At 38.3% G+C, this 19,347-nt stretch overlaps 1 protein-coding gene across 4 annotated transcripts in view; it reads right to left on the bottom strand.

Annotated features, from left to right (window-relative positions):
- The window catches only part of PTPRN2 (protein tyrosine phosphatase receptor type N2), a 1,957,978-nt gene that overhangs the window by 1,213,427 nt on the left and 725,204 nt on the right, over positions 1–19,347 (bottom strand). For all 4 annotated transcript variants that reach the window (XM_049861881.1, XM_049861880.1, XM_049861883.1 and 1 more), the window contains one exon: positions 16,197–16,314. In XM_049861881.1, coding sequence (XP_049717838.1) covers positions 16,197–16,314 — 118 coding nt within the window. The remainder of the gene's footprint in view (positions 1–16,196; positions 16,315–19,347) is intronic.

Here is a 19,347-nt window from a genome sequence, read left to right as displayed (position 1 = left end):
AAGTAGAACAACTAAATAGACCCATAACAAAAAAAGAGATTGAAACGGTAATCATAAAACACCCAACAAAAAAAAGCCCTGGCCCGGATGGCTCTACTGCAGAGTTCTACCAAACTTTCAGAGAAGAGATAACACCACTACTACTAAAGGTATTTCAAGGCATAGAAAATGACAGAATACTACCCAACTCTTTCTATGAAGCCACCATCTCCCTGATACCAAAACCAGCTAAAGACATCACAAAAAAAGAAAATTACAGACCTATATCCCTCATGAACATAGATGCAAAAATCCTCAACAAAATTCTAGCCAATAGAATTCAACAACGTATCAAAAAAATAATTCACCACGACCAAGTGGGATTTATACCAGGTATGCAAGGCTGGTTTAATATTAGAAAAACCATTAATGTAATCCACCATATAAATAAAACGAAAGACAAAAACCACATGATCTTATCAATTGATGCAGAAAAGGCATTTGACAAAGTCCAACACCCATTTATGATAAAAACTCTCAGCAAAATAGGAATTGAAGGAAAATTCCTCAACATAATAAAGGGCATCTATTTTTTATGCAAAGCCAACAGCCAACATCACTCTAAATGGAGAGAGCCTGAAAGCATTTCCCTTGAGAACGGACACCAGACAAGGACGCCCTTTATCACCGCTCTTATTCAACATTGTGCTAGAAGTCCTAGCCAGAGCAATTAGGCTAGACAAAGAAATAAAGGGCATCCGTATTGGCAAGGAGAACATAAAATTATCTCTATTTGCAGATGACATGATCTTATACACAGAAAACCCTAAGGAATCCTCCAGAAAACTACTGAAACTAATAGAAGAGTTTGTCAGAGTCTCAGGTTATAAGATAAACATACAAAACTCAGTTGGATTCCTCTACATCAACAAAAAGAACATCGAAGAGGAAATTACCAAATCAACACCATTCACAGTATCCCCCAAGAAGATAAAATACTTAGGAATAAATCTTACCAAGGATGTAAAAGACCTATACAAAGAAAACTACAAAGTACTAGTGCAAGAAACTAAAAAGGACCTAAGTAAGTGGAAAAACATACCTTGCTCATGGATAGGAAGACTTAACACAGTAAAAACGTCTATTCTACCAAAAGCCATCTATACATACAATGCACTTCCGATCCAAATTCCAATGTCATATTTTAAGGTGATAGAGAAACAAATCACCAACTTCATATGGAAGGGAAAGAAGCCTCGGATAAGTGAAGCATTACTGAAAAAGAAGAAGAAAGTGGGAGGCCTCACTCTACCTGATTTCAGAACCTATTATACAGCCACAGTAGTCAAAATAGCCTGGTACTGGTACAACAACAGACACATAGATCAGTGGAACAGAATTGAGAACCCAGATATAAATCCATCCACATATGAGCAGCCGATATTTGACAAAGACCCAGTATCAGTTAACTGGGGAAAAGATAGTCTTGTTAACAAATGGTGCTGGCATAACTGGATATCCATTTGCAAAAAAATGAAACAGGACCCATACCTCACACCATGCACAAAAACTAACTCCAAGTGGATCAAAGACCTGAACATGAAGACTAAAACGATAAAGATCATGGAAGAAAAATAGGGACAACCTTAGGAGCCCTAATACAAGCCATAAACAGAATACAAAACATTACCAAAAATGACGAAAAGAAACCAGATAACTGGGAGCTCCTAAAAATCAAAGACCTATGCTCATCTATAGACTTCACCAAAAGAGTAAAAAGACCACCTACAGACTGGGAAAGAATTTTCAGCTATGACATCTCCGACCAGGGCCTGAGCTCTAAAATCTATATGATTCTGTCAAAACTCAACCACAAAAAGACAAACAACCCAATCAAGAAGTGGGCAAAGGATATGAACACGCACTTCACTAAAGAAGATATTTAGGCAGCTAACAGATAGATGAGAAAATGCTCTTGGTCATTAGCCATTAGAGAAATGCAAATGAAAACTACGATGAGATTCCATCTCACTCCAACAAGGCTGGCATTAATCCAAAAAACACAAAATAATAAATGTTGGAGAGGCTGCGGAGAGATTGGAACTCTTATACACTGCTGGTGGGAATGTAAAATGGTACAACCACTTTGGAAATCTATCTGGCATTATCTTAAACAGTTAGAAATAGAACTACCATACAACCCAGAAATTCCACTCCTCGGAATATACCCTAGAGAATTAAGAGCCTTCACACAAACACATATATGCACACCCATGTTTATTGCAGCCCTGTTTACAATAGCAAAAAGCTGGAAGCAACCAAGGTGTCCATCAACGGATGAATGGGTAAATAAATTGTGGTATATTCACACAATGGAATACTACGCATCGATAAAGAACAGTGAAGAATCTGTGAAACATTTCATAACATGGAGGAACCTGGAAGGCATTATACTGAGCGAAATCAGTCAGAGGCAAAAGGACAAATATTGTCTAAGACCACTATTATAAGATCTTGAGAAATAGTGTAAACTGAGAAGAGCACATACTTTTGTGGTTATGAGGCGGGGAGGGAGGGAGGGTGGGAGAGGGTTTTTAACTGATTAATTAGTAGGTAAGAACTGCTTTAGGTGAAGGGAAGGACAATACTCAATACATGGAAGGTCAGCTCAACTGGACTGGACCAAAAGCAAAGAAGTTTCCAGGATAAACTGAAGGCTTCAAAGGTCAGCGGAGCAATGGTGGGGGTTTGGGGACAATGGTTTAAGGGGACTTCTAAGTCAATTGGCAAAATAATTCTATTATGAAAACATTCTGCATCCCACTTTGAAATGTGGCATCTGGGGTCTTAAATGCTAACAAGCGGCCATCTAAGATGCATCAATTGGTCTCGACCCACCTGGAGCAAAGGAAAATGAAGAACACCAAGGTAGCACGATAACTAAGAGCCCAAGAGACAGAAAGGGCCACATGAACCAGAGACCTACATCATCCTGAGACCAGAAGAACTAGTTCTTGGTGCCCGGCCACAATCGATGACTGCCCTGACAGGGAGCACAGCAGAGGACCCCTGAGGGAGCAGGAGATCAGTGGGATGCAGACCCCAAATTGTCATAAAAAGACCATACTTAATGGTCTGACTGAGACTAGAGGAATCCCGGCGGTCATGGTCCCCAAACCTTCTGTTGGCCTAGGACAGGAACCATTCCCGAAAACAACTCATCAGACATGAAAGGGACTGGATAGTGGGTAGGAGAAAGACGCTGATGAATAGTGAGCTAATTATATCAGGTGGACATTTGAGACTGTGTTGGCATCTCCTGTCTGGAGGGGGGATGGGAGGATAGAGAGAGTTGGAAGCTGGCAAAATTGTCAGGAAAGGAGAGACTGGAAGGGCTGACTCATTAGGGGGAGAGCAAGTGGGAGTAAGGTGTATATAAACTTATATGTGACAGTCTGACTTGATTTGTAAACGTTCACTTGAAGCTCAATAAAAGTTAATAAAAAAAGATGTTTCACAAACTTATTATTATTATTAATTGTTGCATAGTATTCCATTATGTAAAAATATAATTATTTATCCATTCATCTGTTGATCGGCACCTTGGTTGTTTCCATCTTTTTGCTATGGTAAACTGTGATGCAATGAACATGGGTGTGCATATACCTGTTCGTGTAAAGGTTCTTATTTCTCTAGGATATATTGCAAGGCATGACATTGCTGGATCATGTGGTAGTTCTATTTCTAGCTTTTTAAGGAAGCAACAAATCAATTTTCAAAGTGGTTATACCATTTTACATCCCTACCAGCAGTGTATAAATGTTCCAGTCACTCCACAACCTCTCCAACATTTATTATTTTGTGTTGTTTGGGTTAATGCTAGCCTTGCTGGAGTGAAATGGTATCTCTTTGTAGTTCTGACATGCATTTCTCCAATGGTTAATGATCGTGAGCATTTCCTCAAGTATCTGTTAGCTGCCTGAATGTCTTCTTTAGTGAAGTGTCTGTTCATATCCTTTGCCCATTTTTTAATTGGGTTATCTGTCTTTTTGTTATTGCGTTTTTGCAGTATCATGTAGATTTTAGAGATCAGGTGCTGATCGGAAATGTCATAGCCAAAAACTTTTTCCCAGTCAGTAGGTAATCTTTCCACTTTTTTTGTAAAGTCCTTGAATGAGCATAAGTGTTCGATTTTTAGGAGCTCCCAGTTATCTAATTTCTCTTATGGTGTTTGTGCATTGTTAGTAATGTTTTGTATACTCTTATGCCATATATTAGGGTTCCTAGTGTTGTCCCTATTTTTTTGTCAATGATCTTTATCGTTTTAGATTTTATATTTAGGTCTTTGATCCATTTTGAGTTGGTTTTTGTGCATGGTGTGAGGTATGGGTCTTGTTTCAGTTTTTTGCAGATGGATATCCAGTTATGCAAGTACCATTGGTTAAAGAGACAATCTTTACTTCATTTAACAGACCTTGAGCCTTTGTCAAATATCAGCCGCTCATATGTGCATGGATTTATGTCTTGATTCTCAAATCTGTTCCATTGGTCTATGTATCTATTGTTGTTTCAGTATCAGGCTGTTTTCACTACTGTGGCGGTATAAGAGGTTCCAAAATCAGGTAGTGTGAGGTCTCTCACTTTGTTCTTCTTTGTCAGTAATGCTTTATTTATCCAAGACATCTTTCCCTTCCATATGAAGTTGATGATTTGTTTCTCCATCTCATTAAAAAATGTCATTAGAATTTGGATAAGGATTGCATTTTATCTATAGACCACTTTAGGTAGAATAGACAATTTCACAAAGTTGAATCTTCCTATCCATGAGCAACGTATGTTTTTCCACTTATGTAGGTCTCTCTTCCCCCACGTGTCTGTCAGTTTGTCGCACTGTGGGGGCTTGTGTGTTGCTCTGATGCTGGAAGCTATGCCACTGGTGTTCAGATACCAGCAGGGTCACTCAGGTTTCAGCTGAGCTCCCAGACTAAGACAGACTAGGAAGAAGGACCCAACAGTCTACTTCTGAAAAGCATTAGCCAGTGAAAACCTTATGAATAGCAGCAGAACATTGTCTGATATAGTGCTGGAAGATGAGCCCCCCAAGTTGGAAGGCACTTAAAATATGACTGGGAAAGAACTGCCTCCTAATAGTAGAGTCTACCTTAATGACGTGGATGGAGTAAAGCTTTCGGGACCTTCATTCGCTGATGTGGCACAACTCAAAATGAGAAGAAACAGCTGCAAACATCCATTAATAATTGGAACCTGGAATGTATGAAGTCTGAATCTAGGAAAATTGGAAATCGTCAAAAATGAAATGGAACACAAAAACATCAATATCCTAGGCATTAGTGAGCTGAAATGGACTAGTATTGGCCATTTTGAATCAGACAATCATATAGTCTACTATGCTCGAAGAGGAATGGTGTTGCATTCATTGTCAAAAAGAACGTTTCAAGATCTATCCTGAAATACAACGCTATCAGTGACAGGATAATATCCATACGCCTACAAGGAAGACCAGTTAATACGACTATTATTCAAATTTACGCACCAACCACTAGGGCCAAAGAAGAAGAAATAGAAGATTTTTATCAGCTGCTGCAGTCTAAATTGATCAAACATGCAATCAAGATGCATTGATAATTACTGGTTATTGGAATGCGAAAGCTGGAAACAAAGAAGAAGGCTCAGTAGTTGGAAAATATGGCCTTGGTGATAGAAACAATGCTGGAGATCAAATGATAGAATTTTGCAAGACCAACGACTTCATTGCAAATACCTTCTTTCACCAACATAAATGGTGACTATACACATGGACCTCACCAGATGGAACATACAGAAATCAAATTGACTACATCTGTGGAAAGAGACGATGGAAAAGCTCAATCTCATCAGTCAGAACAAGGCCAGGGGCCAACTGTGGAACAGACCATCAATTGCTCATATGCAAGTTCAAGCTGAAACTGAAGAAAATCAGAGCATGTCCACGAGAGCCAAAATATGACTTGGAGTATATCCCACCTGAATTTAGAGACCATCTCAAAAATAGATTTGACGCATTGAACACTAGTAACCGAAGACCAGACGAGTTGTGGAATGACATCAAGGACATTAACCATGAAGAAAGCAAGAGGTCACTGAAGAGACAGGAAAGAAAGAAAAGACCAAGATGAATGTCAGAGGAGACTCTGAAACTTGCTCTTGAGTATCGAGTAGCTAAAGCAAAAGGAAGAATTGATGAAGTAAAAGAGCTGAACAGAAGATTTCAAAGGGCATCTCGAGAAGACAAAGTATTATAATGACATGTGCAAAGAGCTGGAGATGGAAAATCAAAAGGGAAGAACATACTCAGTGTTTCTCAAGCTGAAAGAACTGAAGAAAAAATTTAAGCCTCGAGTTGCAAGAGTGAAGATTCTATGGGGAAAATATTAAAGGACACAGGAAGCATCAAAAGAAGATGGAAGGAATACACAGAGACATTATACCAAAAAGAATTAGATGATATTCAACCATTTCAAGAGGTGGCATACGATCAGGAACTGATGGTACTGAAGGAAGAAGTCCAAACTCCTCTGAAGTCCTTGGCGAAAAACAAGGCTCCAGGAATTGATGGAATATCAATTGAGATATTTCAACAAACAGATGCAGCGCTGGAGGTGCTTACTCGTCTATGCCAGGAAATATGGAAGACAGCTTCCTGGACAACTGACTGGAAGAGATCCACATTTATGCCGATTCCCAAGAAAGGTTATCCAACTGAATGTAGAAATTATAGAACAATATCCTTAATATCACACACAAGCAAAATTTTGCTGAAGATCATTCAAAAACGGCTGCAGCAGTATATCAACAAAGATCCCAGAAATTCAGGCCGGTTTCAGAAGAGGCCGTGGAAACAGGGATGTCATTGCTGATGTCAGATGCATCCTGGCTGAAAGCAGAGAATACCAGAAGGATGTTTACCTGTGTTTTATTGACTATGCAAAGGCATTCGACTGTGTGGATCATAACAAACTATGGATAACACTGCGAAGAATGGGAATTCCAGAACACTTAGTTGTGCTCATGAGGAACATTTACATAGATCAAGAGTCAGTTGTTCAGACAGAACAAGGGGATACTGATTGGTTTAAAGTCAGGAAAGGTGTGCATCAGGGCTGTATTCTTTCACCACACCTATTTAATCTGTGTGCTGAACAAATAATACGAGAAGCTGGACTATATGAAGAAGAACAGGGCATCAGGATTGGAGGAAGACTCATTAACAACCTGCATTATGCAGATGACACAACCTTGCTTGCTGAAAGTGAAGAGGACTGGAAGTACTTACTAATGAAGATCAAAGACCACAGCCTTCAGTATGGATGGCTCCACAACATAAAGAAAACGAAAATCCTCACAACTGGACCAATGAGCAACATCATGATAAACAGAGAAAAGATTGAAATTGTCAAGGATTTCATTTTACTTGGATCCACAATCAACAGCCATGGAAGCAGCAGTTAAGAAATCAAAGGACGCATTGCATTGGGCAAATCTGCTGCAAAGGACCTCTTCAAAGTGTTGAAGAGCAAAGATGTCACCCTGAAGATTAAGGTGCGCCTGACCCAAGCCACGGTATTTTCAATCACATCATATGCATGTGAAAGCTAGAGGATGAACAAGGAAGACCGAAGAACAGTTGACACCTTTGAATTGTGGTGTTGGCGAAGAATATTGAATATACCATGGACTGCCAAAAGAACAAACAAATCTGTCTTGGAAGAAGTGTGGCCAGAATGCTCCTTAGAGGCAAGGATGGCGAGACTGCATCTTAGTACTTTGGACATGTTGTCAGGAGGGATCAGTCCCTGGAGAAGGACATCATGGTTGGCAGAGTACAGGGTCAGCAGAAAAGAGGAAGACCCTCAACGAGGTGGACTGACACAGAGGCTGCAACAATGAGCTCAAGCATAACAACGATTGTGTGGATGGCGCAGGACCGGGCAGTGTTTCGTTCTGTTGTGCATAGGGTCGCTATGAGTCGGAACCGACTCTACAGCACCTAACAACAACAACAGGTCTCTTTTGGTTTCTTGCAGTAGTTTCCTGAAGTTTTCTTTGTATAGGTCTTTTACATCTCTGGTTAGACTTATTCCTAAGTATTTTATCTTCTTGGAGGCTACTGTAAATGGCATTGATTTGGTGATTTTCTCTTCGATGTTCCCTTTGTTGCTATAGAGGAATCCCACAGATTTCTGTATGTTTGTTTACCTTGTATCCTGATACTCTGCTGAACTCTTCTATTAGTTTCAGTAGTTTTGTGGAGGATTCCTTAGGGCTTTCTGTGTATAAGATCATGTCATCTGCAAATAGAGATAATTTTACTTCTTCCTTGCCAATACGGATGCCCTTTATTTCTTTGTCTAGCCTAATTGCTCTGGCTAGGACCTCCAGCACAATGTTGAATAAGAGCAGTGATAAAGGGCATCTCTCCATTTAGAGTGATGTTGGCTGTTGGCTTTGTATAGATGCCCTTTATTATGTTGAGGAATTTTCCTTCAATTCCTATTTTGCTGAGAGTTTTTATCATGAATGGGTGTTGGACTTTGTCAAATGCCTTTTCTGCATCAATTGATAAGATCATGCAGTTTTTGGCTTTTGTTTTATTTATATGGTGGATTACATTAATGGTTTTCCTAATATTAAACCAACCTTGCATAAAAAAAAAAATTTTTTTTTTCTTGCATACCTGGTATAAATCCCACTTGGTCGTGGTGAATTTTTTTTTTGATATGTTGTTGAATTCTATTGGCTAGAATTTTGTTGAGGATTTTTGCATCTATGTTCATGAGGGATATAGGTCTGTAATTTTCTTTTTTTGTGGTGTCTTTACCTGGTTTTGGTATCAGGGATATGGTGGCTTCATAGAATGAGTTAGGTAGTATTCTGTCATTTTCTATGCTTTGAAATACCTTTAGTAGTAGTGGTGTTAACTCTTCTCTGAAAGTTTGGTAGAACTCTGCAGTGAAGCCGTCCAGGCCAGGGATTTTTTTTTGTTGGGAGTTTTTTGATTACCTTTTCAATCTCTTTTTTTGTTATCGGTCTATTCCGTTGTTGTACTTCCGATTGTGTTAGTTTAGGTAGGTAGTGTTTTTCCAGGAATTCATCCATTTCTTCTAGGTTTGCAAATTTGTTAGAGTACAACTTTTTGTAATAATCTGATATGATTCTTTTTTTTTCAGTTGGGTCTGTTGTGATATGGCCCAGCTTGTTTCTTATTCAGGTTATTTGTTTCCTTTCCTGTATTTCTTTAGTTAGTCTGGCCAGTGGTTTATCAATTTTGTTAATTTTTTCAAAGAACCAGCTTTTGGCTTTGTTAATTCTTTCAATTGTTTTTTCTGTTCTCTAATTCATTTAGTTCAGCTCTAATTTTTATTATTTGTTTTCTTCTGGTGCCTCACGGATTCTTTTGTTGCTCACTTTCTATTTGTTCAAGTTGTAGGGACAGTTCTCTGATTTTGGCTCTTTCTTCTTTATGTATGTGTGCATTTATTGATATAAATTGACTTCCAAGCACTGCTTTTGCTGTGTCCCAGAGGTTTTGATAGGAAGTGTTTTCATTCTCGTTTCATTCTATGAATTTCTTTATTCCCTCCTTAATGTCTTCTATAACCAGTCTTTTTTGAGCAGGATATTGTTCAGTTTCCAAGTATTTGATGTCTTTTCCCTGATGTGTCTGTTATTGATTTCTACTTTTATGGACTTGTGGTCTGAGAAGATGCTTTGTAATATTTCAATGTTTTGGATTCTGCAAAGGTTTGTTTTATGACCTAATATGTGGTCCTTGACCATTTTTAAATGGATGAAATTTCACGTTCTATCTTCTCCAGAGTGTAATTTAACTAAAGTCGATTTACTTTTCTGATATTTTTTCTATTTTTCTCACTAATTGCTAATCAATACACACAGAACCACCTCATAAACGTGCCTTTAAACAGCCTTATTCATCTTCCCCTGCCTCTGTTCCTGCCTACGGAGCTGTGTGTGACACAGTTGCATGTTACAGTGATGAGAATGTTCATCACCATGCTGTGTGTTAGTGTAGCAATTAACTCGCAAATTGACTTTTGCCCTGTAATTCAGCTTTCAGTGGGTCAAAGCTTTGTAGGTACACATTTTATACTTCAAAAATATTAAACATATTTTCAACTTTGGGCTACACAATTTATTCTTCATGCATGAAATGACCTTCAAGCTCCCCAAATAATATGAAATACTAAGTTGTCACCCAATTCGCTGAAAAATAAAATCCAAATTATGAACAAAATCTTAGTGCACAGTGACCTTAGTTTTTATCACTTCTCTGAATAATCCTAGCCTTATTTCAACAATCATTTGAGGCCCATTTTATTTTTCAGATAAGGCCTTCACGACTACCCTGACCCAGTGCTTCCAGCTGTAGTTTTCCATAACTTGACTGGTGGTCAATCCACCATCTACATGTCACTTTATCACTCTGTGGTGACTCGTGTGTTGCTACAATTGTGAAAGCTATGCCACCAGTATTTCACTTACCAGCAGGGTCACCATGGTAGACAGGTTTCAGCGGAGCTTCCAGGCTAAGACCAACTAGGGAGAAAGGACTCATGACCTACTTCTGAAAATTAGTCAAGGAAAACCCTATGGATCAGAACAGAATATTGTCCAACAGAATACTAGAAGATACGTGTCCTATGTTGGAAAGCACTCAAAATACACAGTTTTGGCCACAACAGTGGATTTGAGCATAGCAACGATTATGAAGATGATGCAAGACCAGGCAATGTTCTGTGCATGGGGACGCCATGAGTCAGAGGCAACCTACAGTAACTAATGGCCTCAAATGGCGTTCACTACATGCTGCTGGTATTGCTAGTCATTGGTTCCTCTCATCTGAGGTTTGAGTGAGGGCATATTCTTAAGTTCTTGGGACCTCTAATGTTTCTTGTTCTGTTCCTTGCAATCAATATCCATAATGACTGCTCTGCTGATTATTCATGTTGTGTCTCTCTGCCTTTCTCACACAGTGCTTACCTAGAATCAGTGCCCTCTATGAGTGGAAAGAGAGGACAACGGCAGGTGAGACGAGCTCAGGCTTACCAACTCTGGAAAGTTTAAGAATAGACACTGATAGAAATCTGAGCCTAGGGCTGGGAATTCTGAAGACTAAACTCTAACCTCAACTCTACTTCCTGAATGGATAATTGGAAGTTATTTAATCTCTCTAAAGATCATTTGTCTTGCATGAAAACTGACAACAACTATTTCATGGGCTTATTGTGGATACTAACAAAGTGAAAAAGAACACAACGTTCTAAAATTTCACTGTGGAACGAAGAAAGTCAGGCAAGATTCTTGGTTCCTGAAGTTATACATAAAATAATTCAGAAGTATCAGTATATCCATACATTCTTTCCTTCCTTCATTTATTCAATATTAACTAAATGTTTACTATGTACAAGGCACGTGCTAGGTGCTAAACATACTGGTCAAGAAGCAAGGCCTGAGAGGGAGTTATGGGAGGAAACGAAGAAAGGAAAGCACAATTAACTGAGAGGGAGTTATGGGAGGAAGTGAAGAAAGGAAAGCACAATTAATTCACCATCTCACACATGGAAGTCAGAAGATCTGATTGATTTGCTTAATAATGAAACAAATGCTACTTTAAAAAAAAAAAAAGATCATGAAAACCTAAAGGTTTTAATTTAATTTAAAACAAATACTAAGGGAAGCAAAAGCAAACAAATTATACTTTCAAGAGTGAAAAAAAAAGGGGGGGGTAAGGAAACAAGAAATCTCAATGATTTAAATTCCCCTATGAGCTTCCCGAATGGATTTTTTTCTTAATGCCACTTTATATTGTTTATAAAAGCAATATTTATAAGAGAAAGAGTCAAAAGACTAAAATTTTAAAGGATGGCCACAGATTAATCAGGCAGAAAAAATGGTAAGAAAGCAGATATGGCAACAGTAATTTCAGAAAAATAGAATCAAAAACAACAAGCATTAATGGCAACAAAGAAGATCTTTTTAAAATGGCAATATAATAATTGACAATAAAGATACAAAATAAGAGCCTCAAAGTATATAAAACAAAATATAATAACACAAAAAGAAAATTCACAAAACAATACAGTTTTTGAGAAATCTCAAGAAGGCAGGGTATCAATAAGGACATCCTGATTTTGAGTAATACGGTACATGTTTACCTGTAAACTGTATGTGAGAACCTGTGCCCTGCAAATACAGGGTTCAAGCGCCTTTTTGAAGCTTTCACTGAATATTAGTGAAAGTATGGTATAAACTAGGCCAAAAAGAAAACTTCAAACTTTCCCAAAACTAGTAATTGAACAGGCCATTTACCCTAACTACAGTGCAGTAAGATTTATCAATTTAAAGTTTAAAAACAACAAATATATATATGAAAGAGCCTACTGAACACTTACTTTAAAAATAGATACAAAATTACAATTACAGATAATTTAGGACAAACGCAAATGAAAATACATCAAAATCACAGGAGGATGCCACACTGTTCTCAAAGGTGAATGCACAGATATGTGATTTCATTACTTTTTTAAAAGAATAAGTAAAAATAAATTTAAAAATATTCAAGTCAAGAAATTTTATAAAGAACAATAAAGCTAAGGATAGCACAAAGAAGAAAATTTTTAAATTTTGTAAAAAGTGTGAAAAGAAAAATTAAGTTTAAAATGACAAAGGTGAATAATTTTTTAAATTATAACAGTACTACACTAAATTAACAAATCTGGAAATCTCTGTGAAAAGGGTGGCTTTCTGCTGAAACATGAATGACTCAAATTCACACAAGATAAACGGCAAGCATATTTTACCAATAATCTTGCATGACCATGAAAATGTTATTAGAGTTTTACCTACAAACAAAGATCATTTTAAAAATATACCAGGAAGCAGACAATTTAAAGTTAAAGAAAATTTTCTAGGAATTTTAGAAGAAGGAAAACTATTCAATTCAAATCATAAAGGTAATATCTTCATGCCTGTTGCTGGGACAAAAGATGGGAAAGACTATATTGTTTCTTATTTGGACTGCCACGTCTCTGAATCGGGCCAAGACTCAGTGGCAAACAGATGGCATCCTTAAATGGAACCACCAAGTAGTTTAATCAATGAACTATTTTTGTTACAAAAACATGGGCAAGATTAAAGGAAATCCACAAGGGATGGTGAAGCACCTTGAGATTACCAACAGTGGAGAAACACTGGGTCAACAGCCAGGAGTTACTGGAATCCAGAGAGGCTGGTGCGAGAGGGCTGTGACCCGCAATGGAAGAACACAGCCACACTGCCAACCTGCAGTCTAAAGTAAGGAACCAGGGGAATAAACACCAGGCCTCAATCTTCTCCTGCCCTCTGTTCTGGAGACGCATTCTATTCGCCAAACTCAGCCAAAGCCATAGGCCAAGGGGGCCTAATGATACAGTTCTTAAAGACCAGTCTCTTAGGGGACAGATCGGGCAGAGAGGGTGGAAAATGAATCTGAAGGATATCCAGCAACATCCTTTCAGACGGTCCTCTGTTTTTAGAGCTAGGATGATTGGTCTTATCTGTGTCCTACCCCTCAGGAAGGGATCATAAACCCAGCGTGGAGGATGCTAAGGGCATCTTTTTCTTAGGCAACAGATTCAGTGTCATCTATAGTCCTACAAAGTATGATAAAGTTACTAGCTGTGATAAGTAAAGACCTTCATCTGTAAGAAATAACACAGAAAAATACAAAAAAGAAATTTTTCTATGCACAAAGAACACATACAGGAAATCCATAAGGAAGAAAACTACAGTTTCTGTATATGTATATTTTAAAACTTTTACTCTCACTTGTCGTAAAAAATAAATAAAACAAAAATATCATTTTTTTCAATGACAATACTTAATGTTGGTTAGAACATAGTGAAATAGGTGTTTCTCCAATAGTTTCATTTCTCTGAGACATTTTTTCCTGGAAACTCTCTTCTCTTAATGACATCATACTCTGGTCTTCCTCCTACCTTTAGGCTCATACTGTTTTGTCACCTTTACTTATTCTCTAGGCTACGTAAGGTTATTCCTTGCTCGATTTTTCTAATCCTCCTTTCCTTTGCTCTCCTTTGGTCATCCAACCCATCACTACTCCTGGTGGGATCCCAGTTTGTTTTATTTGGGACACTGGCACACTCAGTTAAAACCTCAGTAAGAATGGGACAGAAGAAGGCAGGGCTTAAATGTCCAGGTGGAATTTAAACAGAGTGTGAAGATTATGAACTCATCTCCAGTGAACATGGAAATTCAAGACAGCTCAAGTTGGAAATGCTTTGTTTTTGTTTTGTATTTTTACTTATATATCCTTACAGATCATAATGGCACTTTTTTTTTTTTTTAATAAGGGAGGCACTAAAAGTGTATGTGGGGGGCACAAATGGTTAACTGACTAGTAGCCAGAAGGTTGGAGGTTCGAACCCACCCAGAGACACTTTGGAAGACAGGCCTAGCAATCTGCTTCCAAAAGGTCACAGCCTTGAAAACTCTATGGAGCAGTTCTACTCCACCCACGTGGGGTTACCATGAGTCAGAATCGACTCAATGGCAACTGACCACAACGACAACAACAAAGGTAGACATGCTAGGCACACGAAATACAAAGACATATTTCCTACCCTTAAGAAAGTCACAGTCTTGAAGGTGAGATAGCTAATATGGTTAACATTTATTTAGTGCTTTTTTTATGTGCTAGGGGGTTACTGTCAGTTCTTTACATGTATTAACTCATTTAAAACCAACAAGAACTTTGAAATGAACTTCTTAATGACTCAATTCCTTCATCTACGAAATAGATATCGGCATAAAGACGGGTATCTAAATTTTGTGTTACTGAAATTTTTCTAACTAAAAGCTATGGCTCTAGAGTATTCCCTCTAAAAAAAAAGCTATGGCTCTAGAATAGTCTCTCTAAAAAAAAACCCAGTGCCGTTGAGTCGATTCCTCTCTATTAGGGAAAAATTGACTTCCCAAACTAAGCTTTTAAGAAAGGTCCTTTTCCTGTTTTATAAGCATGAAAAACAATACAATAGCTAGGAATCAGATTACCCCAGTTTTCTTAGTGTGGTTTTCCTTTGGATTAATTTTTTAACTTCCCTACATATCAATTTCCTCACCTGTAAAAATGGGTGGACCTTAATAATTACCACATAGGTTGCAGAAAAGATGAAATGAGATGACAATGTGATAAAATATTTGGCTCATTAAAGGTTGCTACGCTTTGGGATAGAAAAGGCCGAGACTTCCATAATTTAATTCTGCTTTTTGTATTAAAGTAAACATAAACTCTCATTGAGAAATGAGAAGTCTTGACTTCTGCTTTCAACCAAAGCCATAAAGATATAGGAGTTTTCCAAGGGTCTCAGGGCAAAATGGGAGAAAAGCCTTTTGGGCATGAATTTCAATAAAAGAGACCTTCATCAGTGCATCGCTCCAGTAATCTTTCTCTAATGGGCTGGAAGGAACCTTGATGGCATGCTGGGTAAGCCCTCAACTGTTAAACAAAAGGCTGGCAGTCTGAACCCACTCAGTGACTCCACAGGAGAAAGACCTGTGATCTGCTTCCATAAAGATTACAGCCTACCCTGGACACCCTTTTAGCTCAGAAATGAAGTCACTCCTGAGGTTCATCCAAAGATTACACAGGCTCATAAAACAAAACGAGACTAAAGGGGAACCACGGCCCAGGGGCGAGGACTAGAAGGCAGAAGGGGACAGGAAAGCTGGTAATGGGGAACCCAAGGTCAAAAAGGGAGAGTGTTGACGTGTTGTGGGGTTGTTAGCCAATGCCATAAAACAATATATGTACTAACTGTTTAATGAGGAGATAGTTTGTTCTGTAAACCTTCATCAAAAGTACAGTTAAGAAAAAAAAAAAAAGATTACAGCCTTGGAAACCGTATGGGGCAGTTCTACTCTGTCCTGCAGGGTCCTTATGAGTTGGAATATACTCGACAGCACCGAACAACAACAATAATAACAGGAAAAGAAGCATCAGTTTTCTTACGGAATAAAATCTTCTGGAACTTCTAGACTAGAAAGACAATGGGTGCTTTGCTACATTAAAAAACAAAAATGTCTAAGGGATTCTGGATGTGGCTGGGCAGCAAAAAAACTTAAACTAAATATGCATTTACCTGGCAAGGTTGGACCCCTGTCTTGAGGAAGCTTCAGAACGTGGCAGATAAGTTTTGGGGAGGTTTGAGAGCTCCTGGGCCATCAAATGCTGGGTGTAATCATCCCGCCATGTGAAACCTGTGGGGAAAAGTTACCAAAACTATGTTACCAATTTTGGAAGTTTAGCCAAAGCTCTTACTTGGGTCTTGTAAGTAATCATTGCCATTTTGGAAATATTTTTTTGCCCAAGTTGGTGATCGTTGTTCTTGTTGTTATTTGTCATCAGATCAGCTCTACTCATGCCTAGTCCTACACCATCTTCACAAACATTGGTATGCTTGAGTCTATGTTGCTGCCACTATGCATTTTGAGGCCATACAACCTAGGGGCTCATCCTCCAGCACTGTATCGGACAATGTTCTGTCGTGATCCTCAGGGTTTTCACTGGCTAATTTTGGGAAGTAAGTTGTCAGGTCTTTCTTCTTAGTCTGTCTTGGTCTACACGCTCCACTGAAACCTGCCCACCATGATGACTCTGCTGGTACTTGAAATATCAGTGGCATAGCTTCCAATATCGCAGCAACCACAGTACAACAAACTGACCCGTGAGTGGTGGAAGCTGGTAATACCATTAACCAAACCAAGGCTCTCTCTTATTACAATTTTTCAGTCAGATTGTCTACCTGTAGAAATTCCAACTTGTGAACCTTCTAGACCAGAAAGACGATTGATGCTTTGCTACTTTTAAATAAATAAATAAATAAAAGGCTTAATGGATGCTGGCTAGGGCCGAACAGCAAAGAGACACAAACATACATTTCATTTAGAAGAGTTATTTTTGGTCATCATGAAAGATGAAAACTTTGTACATGGAAAGGTGGTGTCACGGCCAGGACACTCTTTGCCCACAGCATGCACGTAGTCACCCACTACTCTGCCTGCTCACCACAACTTGAGCACTTCGTTCCTCCTAACCTTCTTGCTTAAGAGTCAAGCATTTGGGATGGAATAAGGGGTATTGTTACTGTGAAAGCAATTATCATGCAGCTTAATGTACTGTATCTGGGAACCAATTACATTATATTTATACTCAAATGTTATGACAAAGAGCTTTCCAAGAAGGGTGAAGTAGTTACGAAGGCAAAATCCATGTGATTATGCATTAATTACATGCACTGCAGATCACATGATAATTATGCTCAGAATTACCAAATAACTCCCAAGAATAATTATTATGCAATTTGTACATTTTAGATCTTATGGTAACACTTCAGCTCTTAGAACTACCCCATGCATTATCCGCAATTATCTAATCACTAAATATCATGTAATTACAGAGATATATTTTTATGCCTTGTACAAAAACACATTACTAAAATCTCCAAATCAGGACAGCTCTGTGCTTGTTTGTGTGTGTGTGAGTGTGTATGTGTGTGTATGTTTTTATAAAGAAGTCCAGAACTTGTGGAGAACAACATATTCTGCAATGAATTAAAAGCAAGCCTCGGTAGGTACAAGCTGCCTTCGTGAACACATTCAAAACTGAGTTTCAAATGCAAATTTAACATTTAAAAATAATTATAGGTAGCAAAATTCAAATCGTTTGCACATTTCTGAATCTAAGAAGACTTAATGACATTGCCCAAAGTGGAAGTTGATGGGAAAATTCACCAAATAGGATGACCTCCTATGGCAGAATGTTCTAAGAAGTTTTTTTTGGAATACAGCTTTTGGAGAATGGGTTGCTGCAGGTAGACAGTCATGGCACCACAGTCACTATTTTCCTAATTTTAGGGTTAAATGTACTTAATAATTACTACGTCTATTCAATCTGCCAAAAGCAACTAAAAAAAAATTATATGAAATGTATGTTTATGTAGTTATTATTGGTCCATTATAAAGAATACACTAAATTGAAAGCACTTTTGCAATGTTAGCATAATAACTAGTATTGTGAATTTGGAAAATAAGTATACTTTAACTATTCCATTCATTAAAAGATGGTTTAACATCAATATTTATCAGGAAACAGAGTAAATCGAGCAAACACACACAAAAGCTACCATGGGGGGGAACTATTTAAAAAATTTTAAATATAAATTCAACAATATTTTTTTATCTCAGTGACCACAAAAGTCTGAGCTATGTCAATTGTGGGGTTTGTAAGAATGGTTCAGTACTTCCAGAATAATCACTGGCCAGTTAATATGGGTTAGTCTGTTATAGGCCATCTTAGGAGGACCCTGTATCCCCACTCCCCCCAGCCCAGACTTCTAAGCCTTCCTGGGAGGAGGCTGGAACTACGCCCTTGGATATGAAACAAAGACTAGCACAGACATGGAGGGTTTAGTCATCCCCTCTAAACTTCTCTCCAAGGCATACAGTGGAGGAAATAAAGCCCCAGGAAGAGAGGATCAGCTTCCAGTGGAATACAGTATATGTACTTTTCCCTATTCTTCCCACTAAATACTACTAAAAATCCTGGACAACATATATAAAGCACACATAAGACAATTCTGAAAGGTAAAGAGAAGAAGGGCTAGGGACTTCAGAAATTAATGAATGACCTGATAGTGAGTTTCCTGTGTTTTCTTTTTGCCCCACCTATCTTGGACTTAGAGCTAAAGGAGGTTGCCATGCAGAAACGCCAATAGGTGCAGAAAATAAAAAGCACCAACAAAAGCCTGCACTCTTTAGCTAAAGAACCAGGAAAAGAGTGACCTAGCAAGAGAGAAAATTTTTAGACAATAACCGTTTTACTCCAGCCAAACATCACAGAAAAAAAGTACTTCCCCACTTACACTCAGGCCAACAAAAGCCAACTGGGGAATCTAGAGTTCTGCCATCATATACCAGTAATGAGAACCCAATACTCACAGCAGAGTGTTGTGAGAAGGCCAAGTAGAAATTCAGGACTTTCTTCCCACTGGCCATTAACAAGAACTCCCCCCTTCCCCACACATACACTTAGTATCAGCTAAAACTCTCACCCATGAACAACAGTAATGAGGAGACCGTCAGGTGTCAACAGAGCCCAAGTGGGAAACCTGGACTTCCATATCTACCTGTCAGTAAAAGGCACACCACTCTAACCCTGCCAGAGTGGTGTCCGAAAAAGCCAATAAAACAAGAAGGTTTAAATAAAATCCAGAGCCTCATAATATAATACAA

Source organism: Elephas maximus, chromosome 20 (assembly GCF_024166365.1).
Source record: "Elephas maximus indicus isolate mEleMax1 chromosome 20, mEleMax1 primary haplotype, whole genome shotgun sequence".
In the NCBI taxonomy this organism is placed as follows: Eukaryota; Metazoa; Chordata; class Mammalia; order Proboscidea; family Elephantidae; genus Elephas; species Elephas maximus.
Note: the sequence above shows the minus strand (reverse complement) of the source record. Positions and strands in the feature narration are given on the sequence as shown.